This window comes from Apostichopus japonicus, chromosome 5 (assembly GCF_037975245.1).
Source record: "Apostichopus japonicus isolate 1M-3 chromosome 5, ASM3797524v1, whole genome shotgun sequence".
Lineage (NCBI taxonomy): Eukaryota > Metazoa > Echinodermata > Holothuroidea > Aspidochirotida > Stichopodidae > Apostichopus > Apostichopus japonicus.
Genome location: NC_092565.1, coordinates 14,789,577 through 14,807,628, shown reverse-complemented (window position 1 = coordinate 14,807,628; position 18,052 = coordinate 14,789,577). Strand labels below are relative to the sequence as shown.

The 18,052-nt window shown below is 40.1% G+C and overlaps 2 protein-coding genes across 2 annotated transcripts; one reads left to right on the top strand and one right to left on the bottom strand.

Moving 5' to 3' along the window:
• Positions 1 to 5,259: 5,259 nt before the first annotated feature.
• LOC139967783 (coelenterazine h 2-monooxygenase-like) lies at positions 5,260 to 7,671 on the bottom strand. The gene is made up of 2 exons (XM_071971859.1): positions 7,106 to 7,671; positions 5,260 to 6,528 (listed from the first exon to the last, which is right to left on the bottom strand). The coding sequence occupies exons 1-2, from the start codon at positions 7,514 to 7,516 to the stop codon at positions 5,941 to 5,943; spliced, it is 999 nt and encodes a 332-aa protein (XP_071827960.1). The 5' UTR covers positions 7,517 to 7,671; the 3' UTR covers positions 5,260 to 5,940.
• A 1,958-nt stretch (positions 7,672 to 9,629) lies between these two features.
• Positions 9,630 to 17,743, top strand: LOC139967782 (alpha-N-acetylneuraminide alpha-2,8-sialyltransferase-like). The gene is made up of 8 exons (XM_071971858.1): positions 9,630 to 9,821; positions 10,704 to 10,904; positions 11,929 to 12,147; positions 12,977 to 13,121; positions 13,522 to 13,634; positions 14,565 to 14,657; positions 16,630 to 16,877; positions 17,384 to 17,743. Exons 2-8 carry the CDS (start codon positions 10,729 to 10,731, stop codon positions 17,620 to 17,622), a joined length of 1,233 nt encoding a protein of 410 aa, XP_071827959.1. The 5' UTR covers positions 9,630 to 9,821; positions 10,704 to 10,728; the 3' UTR covers positions 17,623 to 17,743.
• The last annotated feature ends 309 nt before the right edge of the window (positions 17,744 to 18,052 follow it).

Here is an 18,052-nt window from a genome sequence, read left to right as displayed (position 1 = left end):
TGAGTGTAACGGGACCACGAAAAAGCTTTGGGCCCTTATCCATGCAACACGCCTAATTGGGTCACCAAACCGATGGTTAACATGAACTCTAAAGACATTGTAGAAGAGTACCATAATGCGTCTTGCCCGGTCCAAAGAGTGCTTGACCAATTTAAATGACCACTAAATCATTACTTCTTTAATGAGTGTAACTGGACCACGAAAAAGCTTTGGACCCTAATCCATGCAGCAATCCTTGGATCACCAAACCGATGGTTAACATGAACTCTAAGGAAATTGTAGAAGAGTACAATAATGCGCCGTGCCCGGTCCAAAGAGTGCTTGACCAATTTAAATGACCATTAAATCATTACTTCTTTAATGAGTGTAACAGGACCACGAAAAAGCTTTGGACCCTAATCCATGCTGCACGCCTTGGATCACCAAACCGATGGTTAACATGAACTCTAATGACAATGTAGAAGGGTACCATAATGCGTCTTGCCCGGTCCAAAGAGTGCTTGACCAATTAAACTGACCACAAAATCATCACTTCGTTAATGAATGTAAATAGACCTGCAAAAATCTTTAGGCCCAGTCAAGACCAGCAGCACGCCTTGGACCACTTAACCAATGGGTCATAGGAAGTCCAAGGCCATTGTAGAAGGGTACCATAATGGTCTTGCCCGATCCAAAGAGTGCTTGACCAATTAAACTGACCACTAAATCATCACTTCATAAATCAATGTAACGGGACCTAAAAAAAAACAAAAAACGTAAGGCCATAATTAAAACCAGCACGCCTCGGACCACCCAACCAATAGGTCATATGAATTCTAAGGACATAATTGAAGAGTCCCATAGTCAGTCTTATACGGTCCAAAGAGTATTTGACCAATACAAATGACTAATGCACAATCATTATCCAGCAGATTTATCAAAACGAGAGCCTAAGTGATATTGTTCAATGCTTGGACGTTATTGCATGTGCCATTAATGCATGGTAGGCCTAGGGGATGGTTTATTAATTTGATTGTTTGTCCGGCTGTAAGCTTCAGTTGAGCTTTTAAGTGCCTGCAACATGCCTGCTACAGCGTTGCTACAGCCCAGGAAAGATGCTGTCGCTTTATGCAATTGTGTTCAAATAACTGCCACATTGCAAATTTCCCCTTTGTTTAGGCTAAAATTTCGTAAGTGATTTGCGCAAGTTAAGTGTTAAATAGGCTGACATATCAATGAATTCGGAAGTCATTTAGAGGTAACTTTCTAAAATTGTAAAAACATTCCTACAGAATTTGGCCATATATAGACATGCGGCCATTAATTGGAATGCACTTAAAACGAGTTACTTTTTTTCATTCCTTTAGGGTCCAAAGTGCAATTTGAAATGCTACCGGTTGACACTAAACGTACAATACATAACATACGAGAATGACATTAATTTAAGAAGTGATGATGTAGTGGTCAATTTAAATGGTCAAGCAGTGGCGGCGGAACCGGGGGGGCTTGGGGGGGCTCAGCCCCCCCAATGAAAAAGTTGAGGGGGCAAATGCATGATAAGCCCCCCCAATATTTACCAAGGCTCCGAAACGTGCATCTGCCCATTTTTCAATGCATACTTGTCGATCTGTCCGATGCACACGTATACTATATAGGTGTAATAATTTTAGTAATTGCTGGGGGACCCTGGTCACTCGGCCCGTCCCCTGGCTATAGACCACATTGTCACCCCAACCGCGTCTTCACGCCCCGTGAAAAGTGGAAGCAGTGAGTGTGAGTACCGGTAAGCGTAACACAACTTCGTCTTAGGCCAATGACTTGCCTCATTTCAGCCAGTTCTCCAACATCCCCTTACTTAGTGGCGGAGCGTCCATATATACAGTCAGGGGGCGGATCCCCCCCCCCCTCTCCTGACGGACTCAAATGGACTGCTGGCGCCCTTTTCAGCTTTTCACTACTTTTAACTTATTCGCGATTATTGACTATTTTATTGCGCTCTCATATACCTATTGACATTTGTCATATTCTGTTGGTGACAAAATGGCGACGACACCTATTTATTCTCCGTTTATCTGCAAATTAGCAAGGCCCGGAAAGGGTCATTTCCTGCAATCTAGGGAGTAACTTTACTCAAAAATTTTCTGTACGCTCCGCGCCAACCTGTGGTGGCGCTCCGCTTAGATAGTGTCGAAAGCGCCCCTACAGACCATTCTTGCCCCTCCCCCCTGACCAATACCCCTAGCTCCGCCACTGCCCTTACTACACTCAAAAACGTCTTTGCGAGTACACTACGAGTAATAGCTACTCTCTTAAAACACCATCGAATATACAAATTACAATGTTTTTACAGACTTTTACGTGCAATCTGAGAAATTGCAGGCTTGAGACCCATATTTTAGGGCTAGGTATTCGCAGCATAAAACAGTCGGGAAGTGCCGTTTCCGGCCATCTGGGGGTTTGAAAAAACCCAAAATTTTCTTGTACGCTCCGCGCCAACCGATGGTGGCGCTCCGCTTAGATAGTCTCCACACATTAGCCCCCCCAATAATTTTTCCGTTCCGCCGCGCCTGTGGTCAAGCACTCCTTGGACTGGGTTCGACGCATTATGGTATTCTTCTACATTATCCTTAAAGTTCATGTTAACCAGGGGCGTATCCAGGATTTTCTAACCCGGGGGCGATTTTTTTTCCCAAACAGGTTTACCTATGAGCGTAAAATTCTGCCTCCTGATTGGTTCAGAGGTATACGTTACATGAATATTCATGAGCTGAACTCGCAGCATCTTTGCAGCTCAGCTCATGAATATTCATGTAACGTATACCTCTGAACAAATCAGGAGGCAGAATTTCACGCTCACAGGTTAACCTATGTTTGCGGGGAAAAAACGCAACCCGGGGAGCGTGAATTACTATCTAAGCGGAGCGCCACCATCGGTTGGCGCGCAGCGTACAAAAAACTTCTTGTTTTGATACCACCCAGATCACCGGAAACGGCACTTCTCGGGCTTGAAATGACCAACCAGATGTACACTTTTTGCCTGAGAACCAAGTATTTCCTAATAGTTTTTTTTCTTTCTCCATCCATAACCTTTTTGAAGATTGTCATCCCGGCACACATCATGTTCAACTTCATCGCATCTCCTGTGGGTCATTGCTTTTGTGTGTGATTCTACGTCGCGACCCACATTACCCGTCAGCCCCACTTTTCAAGGTTTTAAGCCCATTATTTGTTCAGAATTTGAAAATTCACATTTCTCGTGAATAAACTCACTTCAAAACATACCGAAAATGTTGTACACTATAGAAAAACTTCCTTCAGCACCCAACAGACCGGTGAAAATTGCACGAGTAGAAGGAAGTTGGTGAGAAATTTTCGCAGAATGTTGGTCTGATATTTTCAAAAATTCAGACACAGTCAATTTATTGGTGTACAAATATTAAAACCTCTTTTAAAGGCTATTATAAAACTTGGTTGAAGGAAATGAAAAAAAATAGCAGATATTCCCGAAACCGAATACTACTCACATAGGCGTAGGAGGAGGGGGGCAGCCCCTTATTCGCCATTACTAATGTAAAAGAGAGTTTTGACATAATTGGACCTCCATGCTTTTTCTGCATCTACATAAGACATTTCGTTGTTTACATTAGCATCCCACGGTATACTGCGCAATTTCAACGGACCGTGCGGTACACGATGGCATGCGATGTAATAACCAAAGCTTGCTCATATGATATTAACATGTTGAACGCGCGCGAGCGAAAATTGTTGGTTATTTTTTTTCAGGCAAGTCGGACAGTTTTGAGGCTTTTCATCCTGGAACACCATTTGCATGCTCACTGATATGATGTGATATCTGCTGTATGCTTTACAAATTCGAACAGGCGCGTAGCGAGGAATTTGCCAAGGGAGGGGCGAAGCCTGTAGGCAAATTATCTAAGCGTAGGGCCACCATAGGTTGGCGCGAAGCGTACAAGCAAATTTTGGCCGAAAGTGTCTCCCAGATCGCTGGAAATGACACTTCCCAGGCCTTGTTAGTTGCATCTAAGCATTTTCTGTTTTAATATTACTAGCGATAACATTAAAAATATGTGCTGAATGGGGGGGGGGGGGGGAGGGTGGGCGGTCGCCCTCTTCCCAAAATGCGTCATGTTCCCCGACGACACGGTCGAGTTCGAGACCAGCCACTGTTGGTTTCGTAGCACAATTCTACAATTGTTTAAGGCGTATATACACACGCGTTATGATAGACCATATATAGTATATATATATATAGATCATGAGTGAGAGAGGAAAATGGAAACGTCAAAAATGGAGTTGTCGGTGTATACAGGGGTAGGGTGAGTCACACGCCCCTTACGAAATCATTGATCCGTCACTGGCTAACCTGTGTATATAATAGGGATCAGGGCTGTAATGATGTCACTGTTCCTCTTTCTCCTTCTGGTGTCTTGGCGTTTTACTTTTACTCCCTCCTTTTCTCTTTTTCTTCTTCTTCTTTTCCCTTCCTTCCTCTCCTCCTCTTTTTTCCTCTCTTTTTTTCTTCTCTTTTTTCTTCTCTTTTTTTTCTCTCCTCTTTTTCTTATCCAGGGGGCGCGCGCCCCAACGCCCCCCCTGGATACGCGCCTGGATAGTGTCAGTATGCATCTAGGTGTAGGACTCCCTCTCCCCTCACCCTCCACTTCCCCACCCACCCACCCACCCACTCTAGAAAAGATAGCGAGTGGCCATACTTTACAGTGTACAACCACTGAGTATGATGTTAAGGTGGGAGAAATTTCATTTTCCGAGATGACATTTGTGCCACCAGAACATGACCATACCTTTGCCGTTGTGAATTACAATGACGTTCGCAGACTTATATGGTGAGTCTATTATGCCATTATTCTGAAATTGACAGATGCCGAGTCGAATTAAATTGACATATGTAAGTTTCTCGTGCTCTCATTGGACGACCAATGTCACATGTTATTTTCAAGTGTTCTGATTGGAAGAGATGAAAATAGTAATCGATAGTAGTCTACAAGGATTATAACATTTGATGATCTAGCAGACCAGCACTTCTACCCCTGCTAGATCAAGTAACTGTAAGTCTTTAGAATGCTGCCCCCACACGGGAAATGGTTAACCCGCGCAATAGTATACAAAGCCCAGGTCACATCGGACACAGCATTTAAGTCGTACATCAACATTTCAGGAGGAAGCAGCGATTCAACAACCACACAAAACCTCTCAAGCAGGTGGGCATATACTAGAAACCAAGACAAGACAAAACAAAACTGCTTAATTGCTTAATCTCCAAACTTTAATACTCATAATTTCAGTAAAATCCAGTGATTTAACAATTACGATATATATAATAAGGACATATAGTACGGAACATCTCTGAGTGTTTTGTGAATTAAACATGTATTTTTGCGGTAATAACTTTATAACGGCAACCCACTACATAGTGGGTTTACTACAGTCACGCGTCGGAATAGAACTTATAAACCAATACAAAATGGCACTTCCAATCACGTGACTGTAACCTTTCTATGTTGCAACACTCTCTATATGCGACACTGCGGTTAAACCACCGCACCCAGAATTGAGGTGGCCTACCACAACACTCTAGAGACATGCACGAGAAAATATTACATGGTTTTGTGTTTTTGTTGTTGTTTGAGAATGGAAAGATCATTGCAAAATGAGATACATTAAAATTGAAAGGAAGATGTGGTATATGCTGGTATAAAGTATGAATGATAAAACTATGTGTATATCTGTGACAGTCATTCCGTCTCCTAGGTAATGTATCGTTACGTATTATCTGGTTAGCGTAACGTATTTTTGACGAAGTATTCGTCTGCCACGCCATGACTAAGTTAATGTTAATAAAGATAGACCTATATATATATATATATATATATATATATATATATATGTGTCAATATATATATTTATGTCAAAGATGAGACAAATTTATGTCAAAGATGAGACAAATTCCTTTACGGCATCACCGATTTCAATTGGCGAATCTTCCTGCAAGAAGTGAAGACCTTTGACCTTTACGGTCCGCTGATTCTCCAAACTATTAGTTACGATACGAAGACCCGCGCTAAAGAATCCAGGTTCGCCGTCGATAAACAACTTGGGTAGATCTCGAGATTCTGCCAACCAATTGGAATATGCATCAACGATTTCTACCATATATTGCGGTCCGGAATCGTGGAAGGGTATTTCCCTCGGCCAGGTCAGTGTGGGTCGTCTGGACTCTCCCGGTTCTCTGTACGGCTCTCTATATGCTGCCATTTCATCTGGGTGTAGTTTCCTTATGATGGAATTTGGAAGCATTTTCTCGACGAAAAAATTATTCTTGATCACAATTTCTTCTCCAGCATTCGATCGAAGATCACCGAATGTTTTCTGGGCTTGAGGAGGGAACATATCCAGACTGGGCGGAACAATAAGAAGGCCTTCCATGTAGACCAACCCCTCGATACGATCTTGATGTTGATGGGCCCAATGAAGGCCCAGGCCGGAACCCCAGTCATGGCAAACAATCGTGATCTGTCAGGGAGAGAATGAGTAATGGTCAAAAATAATAATTCATTAAAACGACGATGAACCAATTGTTTAAACTATGGAAGTTTAATGCAAGTTGCAATATCACAAAATCTTGACTTACGTCACCTATTATATGTCTACCACTAGTTTCCATGAAATTACGTTGCTTACCGTTACTATAGTTTATGGCCGGACCCTATATCCACTTCCACCCACTGACCCCACTCCAACCCTACGTTCACCCAACTTGAAAAACTACACCTTTGGTATCAGTAAAGTCGACTTCTGATTTGACTTGAGTCAACCAACACTTCATTAGGGGTATTGTGGTAGTCTACATGTAATAAGGTATACACCCGAAACGTCAATGCAAACAGCTAAGCATGACAAGCTCTTCGCCATTCCAATCACGTCTGTAGCCTACGCTACTGTTATAAATATATACACATATATATATATATATAAATATATATATATATATATATATATAAATATATATATATATATATATATATATATATATATATATATATATATATATATATCATATTATACCAGAAAAGTAGCAGCATTGGCTTACCTTGCGTGGCAAGTTCATGGACTCGAACCATTCATTTAGGTATTTGTAATGATCGGCGAAAGTATACATAGATCTGGCAAGTTTACTGGATCTTCCCATACCTATTAGGTCCGGTGCAAGACACCTGGCGACACCCTCCACGCGCGGAATCACCCCTCTCCACAGATATGAAGATGTCGGGTTGCCATGCAAGAAAACAACCGCCCGTTTGGATGTCGTCTGCGTCGGATCAGAATCATAGTAGCTGATCTCGCCGTCATGAATCTTCTTGCGTTGATGCTGCTTCCACCATTGATTCGCAGTTATTATCGGGATGTTGCTAGCCAGTTGTGCCGTCAAGTTCCCGTTGTGAGTTTTCATGTGCCCGGCTAAGCAAAGAAAACGAGATTCTGTTACCCTGTTATGCTCCATGTCGGTTGTGCACTAGTGCATTGAAGCGTCAATGTTCTTAGTTTGCACTATAAAGAAGATTATATTGTGTATATGTACATTTCTTTATCTTGCCTGTTTGTATGCGAGGTAAAAGGTTATAGTCTAGTGGCGCTGCTTTTGATAAAAGGTTAGTTGCATGACCCAATATTACTTTTAAATGTGTACGTCTGTTTTTCAATACTCGGCTCATAGCCCCGTATATAGTGTCGTTCATCATGTTGTATATATATATATATATATATATATATATATATATATATATATATATATATATATATATATATATATATATATATATATATATATATACAACATGATGGACGACACTATATACGGGTAGGCTATGAGCTGAGTATTGAGTATGTGTGTGGGGGGTGGGGGTGTATGTGTGTATGTGTATTGCCAACAAAGTGAAACAAACCATGTACCACAACATTTGACATCAAAGCCAATCCATTTTGCAAAGTGGAACCTGTTTTTTTTCTCCCTTGGTCTTTTAATGGAATAAAATCACAATATGTAAAACAATTTCTCTTTCAATGAATAAACAAGGCAATGGATTATGGATAGTTGTATGAAATTGATTCAATCACGGAGTTTTTGTTTTAAATAGCAGTAATGAAATTTGATCAACGTTTTCCAAATAAAGATAAACGTGCACAGTTTAAAATGCATAGAGCAGCTCTCAGCTTTAAGCATATTTCGAAGTTCTCCACAAAAGAGCTACCGTAAATACATACACACGTTGGATAAACGTCACTAAACGGCATCCGTAGTGACTTCGTTTTTTGAGACAAATTTCCTTTTTCACCATGCCTTTAATTTGTTATCCAAAGTTATCTTTTAGATTGGTTGTCACATTGGTAACATCTAACGACTTCTGAGTGGTATTTCTGTATCCTGTGAAATCATCTCTTGGAGATATTAATGGATGAATTTCCCGTACGTTTTCACGGTAGGCCCATTCGTTCAAGGTCAATGGACGACTATAACATAAGGTTCAAAATTGATTCTGATTCTGGTCCCCGTTTGCCACTCTTACCGCGACAATTCCTCGCTACGTATCTACGGTGTCCTCTAAACGGCATCATTATAAACAACGTTTTACATCACCGATAAGCACTTTGTTGTCTTTCTTAAGTCATTTCTTAATACTTTCTACGATAAAAGTAAAATACGGAAAAAGAACCAATGACCGTCGTGAAGTCAACAACCTCACCTCTCCTCCTATAGCGACCAAATCTCTCAATTTGTTTAGAAACAGTTGCAAAGTGTCATAGAACTCTTTGGTTTCGATGATAATTGTAACCTTTTCGTTATGTAAGCAGATGAGTGCGAGTGTAAAGCCCGGGTCACATCTGCGCGATTCAACACGCGATTCAACTCGCAATACAATTGAAGTTTGAATCGCGTAGTTAGACACGGGTATCAACTTGTTGCGCAATAAAAGTTGCGCCGTCGATTTGGGTTGGTTTGCAATAGAGCAATGTCCCTAATCAGCGCAACTTCTCAGAAGCAACTTTTCTGATTCGCGTGATTTTAGATGCGAGTTGAATCGCGTGTTGAATCGCGCAGATGTGACCCGGGCGCGTAATTTTTTTCCCAGGACGAACGTGGGTTTCAGGTTTTTCTGGAATTTACAAATTCGTTTGAAATAAGGGTTAGGGTTTAAAAAGTGGGTTAGAGATTCAGGTACTGTGAAAATGAAGGATTGTCGTTCATAATCTGGGGTCAAAACTAGGAAAAAAGATTCACAAACATGTTTTTTGAAAGAGCGTCACATGTTTGGAATCCAGGGATTTGATTGGCCGATGCCCACGTTCGCCCTGGGAAAAAAAAATACGCGACCCGGGCTTAAGTGTGTGTATGGGTGTATGTATGCATATATGAAACTATAGACTGTAGCCCTTTATTTACGAAATAAATCAAATCAATGAATCCTTGTTTTCTGCAGGGAGCTACGTGCTGCCACCTCTTCTTGAAGATTAACTTGATGTTGATCGTTGTTTTTATGTTTATCGATCTCCGAATTAGTTTATCAAACAACCTTTGTACTCTTGCGGGCTAGACGAGGCATCTAACCACTGTACAATAGGCTGTGTTTGCACTAAAACCAAAGCTTTACTACATGTACATTTGGTTTGTTTTGAAAGCATGCAGTGCGCGATCCATTAAGCTCCGAAAAATTGTGTGAAGTATAAGGATCATAATGGCAGATGACTTAAGATTCTGAAATTTGAAACCGAGGCTTGGATCATTTGTTCAGGGAGATCTGATAATATCGGTAAGCCTTCTACCTTTCATATAAATAATTCGACGAAGAGTCAAAGTAATCATTCACTTACATGTTTTCGAAATGTTGAATGTTTATGTCAAAGTATACTAACTGTTTATATTTACGTGTGGAAATTAGAATCAGTGTTATTGTATCGTTTGTTGTATCACGATGAGGCAGGAATTTAAAAGTCAGGAAGAAGTTTGCCCTGCACTGAGGTACGTACCTCGTGCACTCATTAGGTCAAATGCATGATACAATCAATAACTGTAAGTAACTGGAAAGCTCACATGGATAAACATATATTTAAATAGATGAATTAGCATTTCAACGTGAACCACGACCGTTAACTTGCCCACTTTTGGCACATGTGCTCCCCCACCCCTCCATAAAGAAATAAAATGTTGGTTTTCGATTTATTCGATTTCATTTCAATCAGTCAATCAAGAGAAAACTACCAAGGGATATAATGTTAAAACATATTAGGGAGAACATTGTCACATTAGAAATGATATGCCATGATATGCCATGGTATTTTACTATGGTGATAGTAAGCTGGGCCATCTTTTGTGTGAGTGAACAGGCCTTTGTGTACTCAAACTATTTATCCAGGGAACTATTCAGATCTAGTACAGTGATGGTGGCTATGTAATAGGAATGTGCCAGTATTATATAGACATGTGTATGGGTAGACTGAGCATGCTATAGAATTGCTCAATGTCTAGGTGATCCTACTATCTGTGCTAATATATGCGAAGTATTTTCTGCCTTACCCTATACCTTACCTTATCATACTATACCACAACCTACTCCCATTCTTTCACAGTCAGCCAATCCCGTGCTCCCTCATCCATAGTTTATCGGCACTTAATACTCATTTTCTTCCCACAGATGCAATTTGATCTAAATACAGAGAATGAATAGCGATGAACAAACTATGGCCGGCGAGTTTGTAGTCAAGAAGTTAAAGAAGGTGATCGCTGTGTGTGCTGCAGTCTTCTTTATTTTAGTCAGTGTACATTATAAACTAATTCGTCCGCAACCAGTCGTAATACCTACAAAAGATCACTTGCACGATGTGTCTTACACAAGGTAGGTCTATTGTGTAATAGAAAAACATTGTCCTTCGCACCCCCCCCCCCCCAGCCCCACATCCTCATCCCCATACACACACACATGTTGGTTTAACATTCAGATTGATGCGACCATTGTTTTTTCCATTGTTCAATTTCATGTACCGTAATCTTCAAGTAACCCCCTGAACAATAGAATACTTCTGAGAATGTGACGACAATTCTATTCAAATGACGTCCGAAGACTTTTGTAATTCCCTTGTTCAAGTTTGTCCTTTGTTAATCCTTTGTTTTGTCCTTTGTTAATCCTTTGTTTGTCCTTTGTTAATCCTTTGTTTGTCCTTTGTTAATCCTTTGTTTTGTCCTTTGTTAATCCTTTGTTTTGTCCTTTGTTAATTACTTGGAGGAGTAAAGATGAAGAAAGACAGATATATACATTCTGTTTTGGTCAATACTTACGTGATTCGGGCCTGTCTGTTTTACGTGAGGAACTTAGCCTTTAGAAAGGAAGGTCGACAGACCTTGATAATTCGCAAAGAAAGCTTTATGTAAATAATATTTTCTTTAGGTTCAAGTTTATTTGGTTCATTACAGATGGAATAGAAACCTCTTTGTGTGTATTCTACATACAATGCGTTCATGAAGAGGACAAAAGTAGAAGGAACAATGGTCATCCAGGCACATGGCTAGACCTCTCTGTATATCTCGAATTAAACAATAAAAAGAACTATATCAAACTTAACAGTCTGTACCGTATCTCTTATGTTCTTTTCTTCTTCTCTATACTTTAAATAATGCTTGGGTTTTTAATCATTGGTGTCAGTGGCTCAGCCGAAGGGAGGGGGGGGGGGGGAGGAGGTATTGGAAGTCGAACGACTAGGGACCTTCTTCTGCTCCTATGGTCCAAATAATATATCTTTACATTTTGGTTTTCCCTTCACCCCAACCCAACCCATCCCACCCCCACCCCCCCCCCCCCCCCCAACGCATTCCCTCGGTTTGAGAATTTCAGATTATGTTACTGCTTATTTGATACAAAACAGGATGTTTAATCACAACAAACCGTTGTCAAGGAGACCAAACAAGACGGAGGCAGGCGATAAAGCGCTCATTACAAAGATCCAAGACTTCCAATCTAAACGACATAAAGGCAAACCTAAACAGGTCCACCTGACTCCTCAGACAGACGTCAATATTACTGATATCAAACGGATATTCTCAACTACCTGGCGAGAAAACAAAACTAACTTTATGTCCATTAGGTAAGATGACTTCATTCACTTAACTTCTCATTTACATATCTCTGCACAACTACTGCACTCCATTCTAACCAGTTATGAATAAATGGACAACTCAGTCCCAATAGTGTACTGCACAACACGTCGTAAAGTTCGGTCTACAGAATTTGTATCTGATTATTGTGGAACGGATCTGTCGCTAGTCATGATTTTGATTTCAAATAGTGACACGTGACATACCATAAATTATCAGAGAAAGACTACGCATGTGACTTACTTGTCAACTGGAACATTTCAGAGGTAAACTTCGGGCGATGGTCGTGTCGGAATGGAGCATTCATTTTACTGTTTCGCAGTTTCGAAGGCATCAAAATATTTCTCACGTTTTAAGATAAGGAGGAACAGAAAAAAAGTTTTTTTCCAGCTGTCGGTTTTTGGTAGAATACACGCCAAAAGTAGATCTTATGTTGCAATTTTAAATCAGTCTACTGTTATAAATTGGGTGTCAACCGTCTGGTCAAATAATATAGGTTCTGGACAACGAACTAAAATGCCGTCCTCGCGGGCTTCTTTCTCGAATTACCACGTAATTGATGAAAGTTATGAAATTTTAGTTGTTGATAGATAAAGATCGCAATTAGCAAATCTCTGATATGTTATTCAGTCCATGACAGGATCTTTTTTGATACTCAGCCATTTCTCACACTGATAAAAAAGGGACTACACGTCTTACTGCACCTTATTTCATTCTTCCTTTCATAATTATGCAACGACCGAATCCTTGATTTTGTTTTTAATTTATCAGACATCATTGAGTCCACTTTGCTCTCTTTTAATTTTTGTTTTGGTACAGGTCTGAAATTGATAGTCTCGTAAACACTCACGAGTGTTTTACTGTTACCCAGGAGAACACAAAGCCAGGAGAAAACTTAACAATGGCTCACCAAGATAAAGTATCAAGGACTGTGTTTCACGATATTCATGCACGATTACCGAAGGTATAACACAATTCAAGTAGTAAACAAATTAACTTAACAACATTTTTTAAACAAGTAATGGACTTTCTAAATGTAGAATTAGTTAGTAACTTGATGTTATTATCATATTTGGTATCTCCTACATAACTGCTTTCGAAGTACTGACGTCATCAGAATTAGACGTTTAGAACGACAGTTTTCGGACCAGTTTACACATCACATGTATTGAAATTACACTTCAAACGCTTCAAATTATTATGTTTACATTAAATGTTTCGAGACTTAAGCCTAAGCCTGTAGCCTATTCTTATTTTTTCGTGGACATGTCTATTGTAAGTATTGAAGACGGGAAACTACAAATGATTTTTTTCTTTACGTTCAAAAGATGGTAACTATATCTCAATGATCCCTTTTTTTTAAGGAATCCCCGTTCAAAGGAGTAACCTTTCCCCGTTGCGTGGTAATGGGAAGCAGTGGTTTATTGGCCAATAGTCACTGTGGATCGGAGATTGACAACGCAGATTATGTTTTCAGGTAGGTCACGAGCATATAGGCGTATAGGTTGCGGGGAAGGGAGGGGGGCTGCAGCCCCAAACAAGATATTTCAGTAAAAACTCAATATGCCAATATTGTTTCAGACACTGCAAAACATAAAATTAACTAGAATAATCTTGTGAATGAGAGTCAGAAATAAGACTAACTTTCTAAGCTTGTACGACTAATCTGACATTGATGTTATGGAGTTTTGACACAGTTCACATTCCATACTTTCATAATTCTCTGTCCAAGACGATGTTATGGTAGGTTTCACTGTTGGCATTTTTTAAAACGAACTCGAAATTCAAAGGTGAGGGTGATCTCACCAGTAAGCCTTTTCCATGTTGGTATCATTTTTCGGGCAAAGCGTTTTAGCCCCCCCCCCTCCCACCACCCAAAAGAATGAAATTTTGCTCCTATGCCCATGGTCAGTACACGTCAACAGTCGGTAGGCTACCGTCCCCTTTTCTCTTAACCTTCCACCTCTTCTCTAGAAAAGTTGTATTATTCTTGGTAAATGCCTACAAACCTCGAACGCTTTTGCATTACATTGATTCTTCGACATATTAAGGTCACTGTCTTACAGTTTTTGAATAATCCAGTTCAGTCGGAGTCCGAATTTAGTAGGGGGCCTGTTAACTGGTCTGAATAAGGGCTTCTGTTGTTATGATATTTTGTTCAGTCTCTTTCAGTGTGCGTATTTGCCCCATATCATATATCGATATTTCGATTTAATATGATTAACTAGTTGTGAGATATATTACCATTGATGTTCGCATTTTATGATACTGAGTGCACGACAACATACTGAGAAACCCCCCTCTCCCCCTCCCGGCCCGCAAAAAAACACCTACAAAATAGTACATCACGGGCGGCGACCATACCATTGTTAAACCTTTGCACCTGTTGTTGTGTTTTTTTTAACAGGTGTAATATGCCTCCTATAAAAGATTTCAAGGATGATGCTGGTGCTCGATCCAACCTGACTACTATGAACGTGATGTCTATTGTTGCTGACAGGTACGTGCATGTCAGCATTACTCAAACCAATAATACTGAGGGATTCAACGATGTCATTTAAGGAACTCGATGGAGGGAGTAAGGGGGAGTCTTAGCTGGTAGTCTATGGCGTGAAGTATTTGTAACATTGTGTTTATCTGTCGTACTAGTACGCATAGGCGTACGGGACCATTTCAGTTTGGGGGGCCAGAACTTTTTGTGCCCGAAAGTTCCCGTGACACTATCTAAGCGGAGCGCCACCATCGGTTGGCGCGTAGCGTACAAGAAAATTTTTGGCAAACAATGCCTCTCAGATTGCCGGAAACGGCACTTCTGAGGCCTTGCAAGTTGCATCTAAACAATCTTAATTTTATAATCTCACGTTTTAGAAATTTACAATTCCCCAAAAATTTGGTAAATTAGAAGAAGAAAAAATGGTAACATCACTTTGAAGGGGAAAAATGGGACAGTATATTTTTTAAGCTCCTATTTACTTACCTTATTTATTATTTTAACACAGTACTCAGCTACCTCCAGAAAAACATACATTGTTCAACGACACGTAGGCGAGATAATGTTGCTGCGTCGGATGAGACTGCAATTTGTCTCACAAAAAAATATAAAATATAACAATCTTAATATAACTTTTAATCTGGGGGGCACCGACATCAAAGGGCACTTTGCAGAAATTCGATTGGAATGATACAGCCTTATATTTAGTACCCTTTATATCTCGTATTGTATTATCTTATTTGCGTACACATCACTCCATCAACGCCCCATCTCCACCCTCAAGGAAAATATGCATACTAGCACTGCAATATCATATGCGCAAATTGGGAAACAAGGAACAAGTTTTCTTTTGAGACAAAATGAGGTGAAATCATGCCGCTAGTTGCTAATGTAGGAATCTTCCGAATTAGAGTATTTTTCTTGTTGATATCTTAACAATTATTTCTTTCCATTCGAAGTAGCTTTGAGTTTGACCCACAGAATTTCATTAAAGTCACGGGCTTAGCCAGGATCTGCAAAGTTGTATGCACGACTATCTGAGCGGAGCGCCACCATCGGTTGGCGCGGAGCGTACTAGAAAATTTTTGGTTTTACAAACCCCTCAGATGGCCGGAAACGGCCCTTCCCGAGTGTTCATTCTGGTTCCCTGGCCTCTTGCTAACTTTAGGCACCTCAATTTTTATGTAGGAAAAAGGCACATTTTTAACCTGAGGAAAAGCGGGGCACGTGCCCCCTGTGCCCCCTCCCCCGGTTCCACCGCCCTTGGTCCAGGTATACAATTGACTAGTTAGAAAAAACTGATCGTGCAAAAAGCATGGTAGCCCAGATGAACTGTGCTTACAGTGGTGTTACACGGAAATATTCGGGCATCATGATGCTAAATAAAGAAAATCATGGAATTGTCGTGCAAAAATTTGAAAAAGATTCGGGCAAGCTACTGCATATATATATATATATATATATATATATATATATATATATGTATATTTCCAGAGGACAAGAAATTCGGGCAAAAGTCCTGAAAAATTCGGGCAGCCTAAGAGGAGAAAAAAAATTCTCCTCTTAGGCTGCCCGAATTTTTCAGGACTTTTGCCCGAATTTCTTGTCCTCTGGAAATTTGGGGGGGGGGCAGTCTTCCCCCCCTGCCCCCCCCGCCTCGTACGCCTATGCTAGTACGGTCAAAACACAAACTTCTACTCACCTTACCCTCAATACTCCAGAGAACGACTGTCCTCTACAGCAACACAGCATTAGTTCACGCAGGGAGTTGTTACTCTCTTGGATAACACATATTTTACTCATATAAATATACAAGATAACAACGGTCTTTTGACTTGTTCACGGAGGGAGTAGGGGGGGGGGGCGATGCTGAATAACTGTAAAAACAATTGATAAGTCTTGATAAGCCAGCAGTCATTCTGCTTTAAACTTGCCTAAATAACTTTTATCCCTCCATTTTGTTTTTGTCTTTCTTGTCCAGGTACCATCTTCTTTTCAATTCGTTGGAAGAAGACAAATTCCTGCGTGATTTAGAAGAGTACAGCGGTCATTTTTGGCTGCCAGTATTCGGGATGGGCTCGACATATTCCTTTGGATTAAGAGTATTGCGTTTTTTGGACACTAAACTGAACGGAACGAATTTAGAAGTACTGGTCGGTCATCCAGAACACTTCAGAAATATCAAGCAGTTTTGGGAGGCAAAGGGTATAGTACACCGACCTAGTACAGGTAAACTTAGAGAGTTAAAGTAAAGAAAAAAACATTAATAGGGGCAGGCTTGTTGTTGTAATTCTGTCCTGTGCTGCAACTATGGTTTATGAGATAGTGATACAAATAGATACCAATCAATAACAGTGATATGGAACCCACAACGCGCCGTACCGAAAATATCGGTTATGTGTTGAAACTTAATATTGCCTGTACTCAAATGTTGTTATTAGGTCAGAATCCGGAAGGATATTGAAGAATATTGGGGTTTTCAAGAGTTGTATCATCACAAGTTTTATGAGATGTTAGTTGTTTACTCACAGAATTGATTTCAGACAACCCTATCACCTTCCCTCATTGGGTCTGTTACCTGAACCAAAACGCTTGGCCCGTGCTTCTATAAAGTAAGCATGACAATTGATTCGCCACGTACCAGCCATTGACTTTCTAATTTCTTCCTTTTCTCAACCGAAAAACCTGGCACCAACAAATTTTCGAAAATCCTTTTTTTTCCCTTCTTCCATCAGGCCTTTACTTGACCACAACAGCCATAGCTCTTTGTGAGAAAGTGGACCTGTACGGATTCTGGCCACTTCCTATTGATATCCATGGCAACCAAGTAAAGTATCATTACTACGAAGATAAACCCTCGCCAACCATAATGCATGATTTTCATTTGGAGTTTCTCCATTTAGCACACTTACACGAACGAGGAGTAATACAGATCCATGCTGGAAAATGTAAGGATGACTTGAAGAGACATTAATGACCTCCTTTGTGTATTTCTAAGCTTGCAGACTGTATGGTTTGAAATATTCTTTCAGAAATGATAACTGAGTGTCTTATGTATTCAATATGAACCACTAACTAGAGGCTACCAACAATAATACTGTTCCTACAAAACTTAGTATATTTGTCTATCAATTTATCTGTCAACACTAAGATGTATTGCTGAGATAGTAATACTGTATAAGATGTGTGTAATAAAGTTCAATTCTAATTTTGACTTATTTTGTACTTTGATTTTATGTTGGAAAATAAGAAAGAAAGAAGTGATTTTTCTTCAATAAGTGTTCTTCTATAAAGGAATATTGTTTTGTAGTAGATAACAATGTATAAACATATTACACACTGTTTATTTTACAAGATGTTTGTCACCAGCAAAAGAAAAGAAAGGAAGCTTGCGATTAGCCAAC

Bases quoted from the DNA above. Each gene is read 5' to 3' on its own strand.
- LOC139967783 (XM_071971859.1), bottom strand. From the start codon at position 7,516: ATGGAGCATAACAGGGTAACAGAATCTCGTTTTCTTTGCTTAGCCGGG. The intron at 6,529-7,105 runs GTAAGCCAATGC...TCTCCCTGACAG, and splicing joins CCATGAACTTGCCACGCAAG to ATCACGATTGTTTGCCATGA.
- LOC139967782 (XM_071971858.1), top strand. From the start codon at position 10,729: ATGAATAGCGATGAACAAACTATGGCCGGCGAGTTTGTAGTCAAGAAG. The intron at 10,905-11,928 runs GTAGGTCTATTG...GATACAAAACAG, and splicing joins CACGATGTGTCTTACACAAG to GATGTTTAATCACAACAAAC. The intron at 14,658-16,629 runs GTACGTGCATGT...TTTCTTGTCCAG, and splicing joins ATGTCTATTGTTGCTGACAG to GTACCATCTTCTTTTCAATT.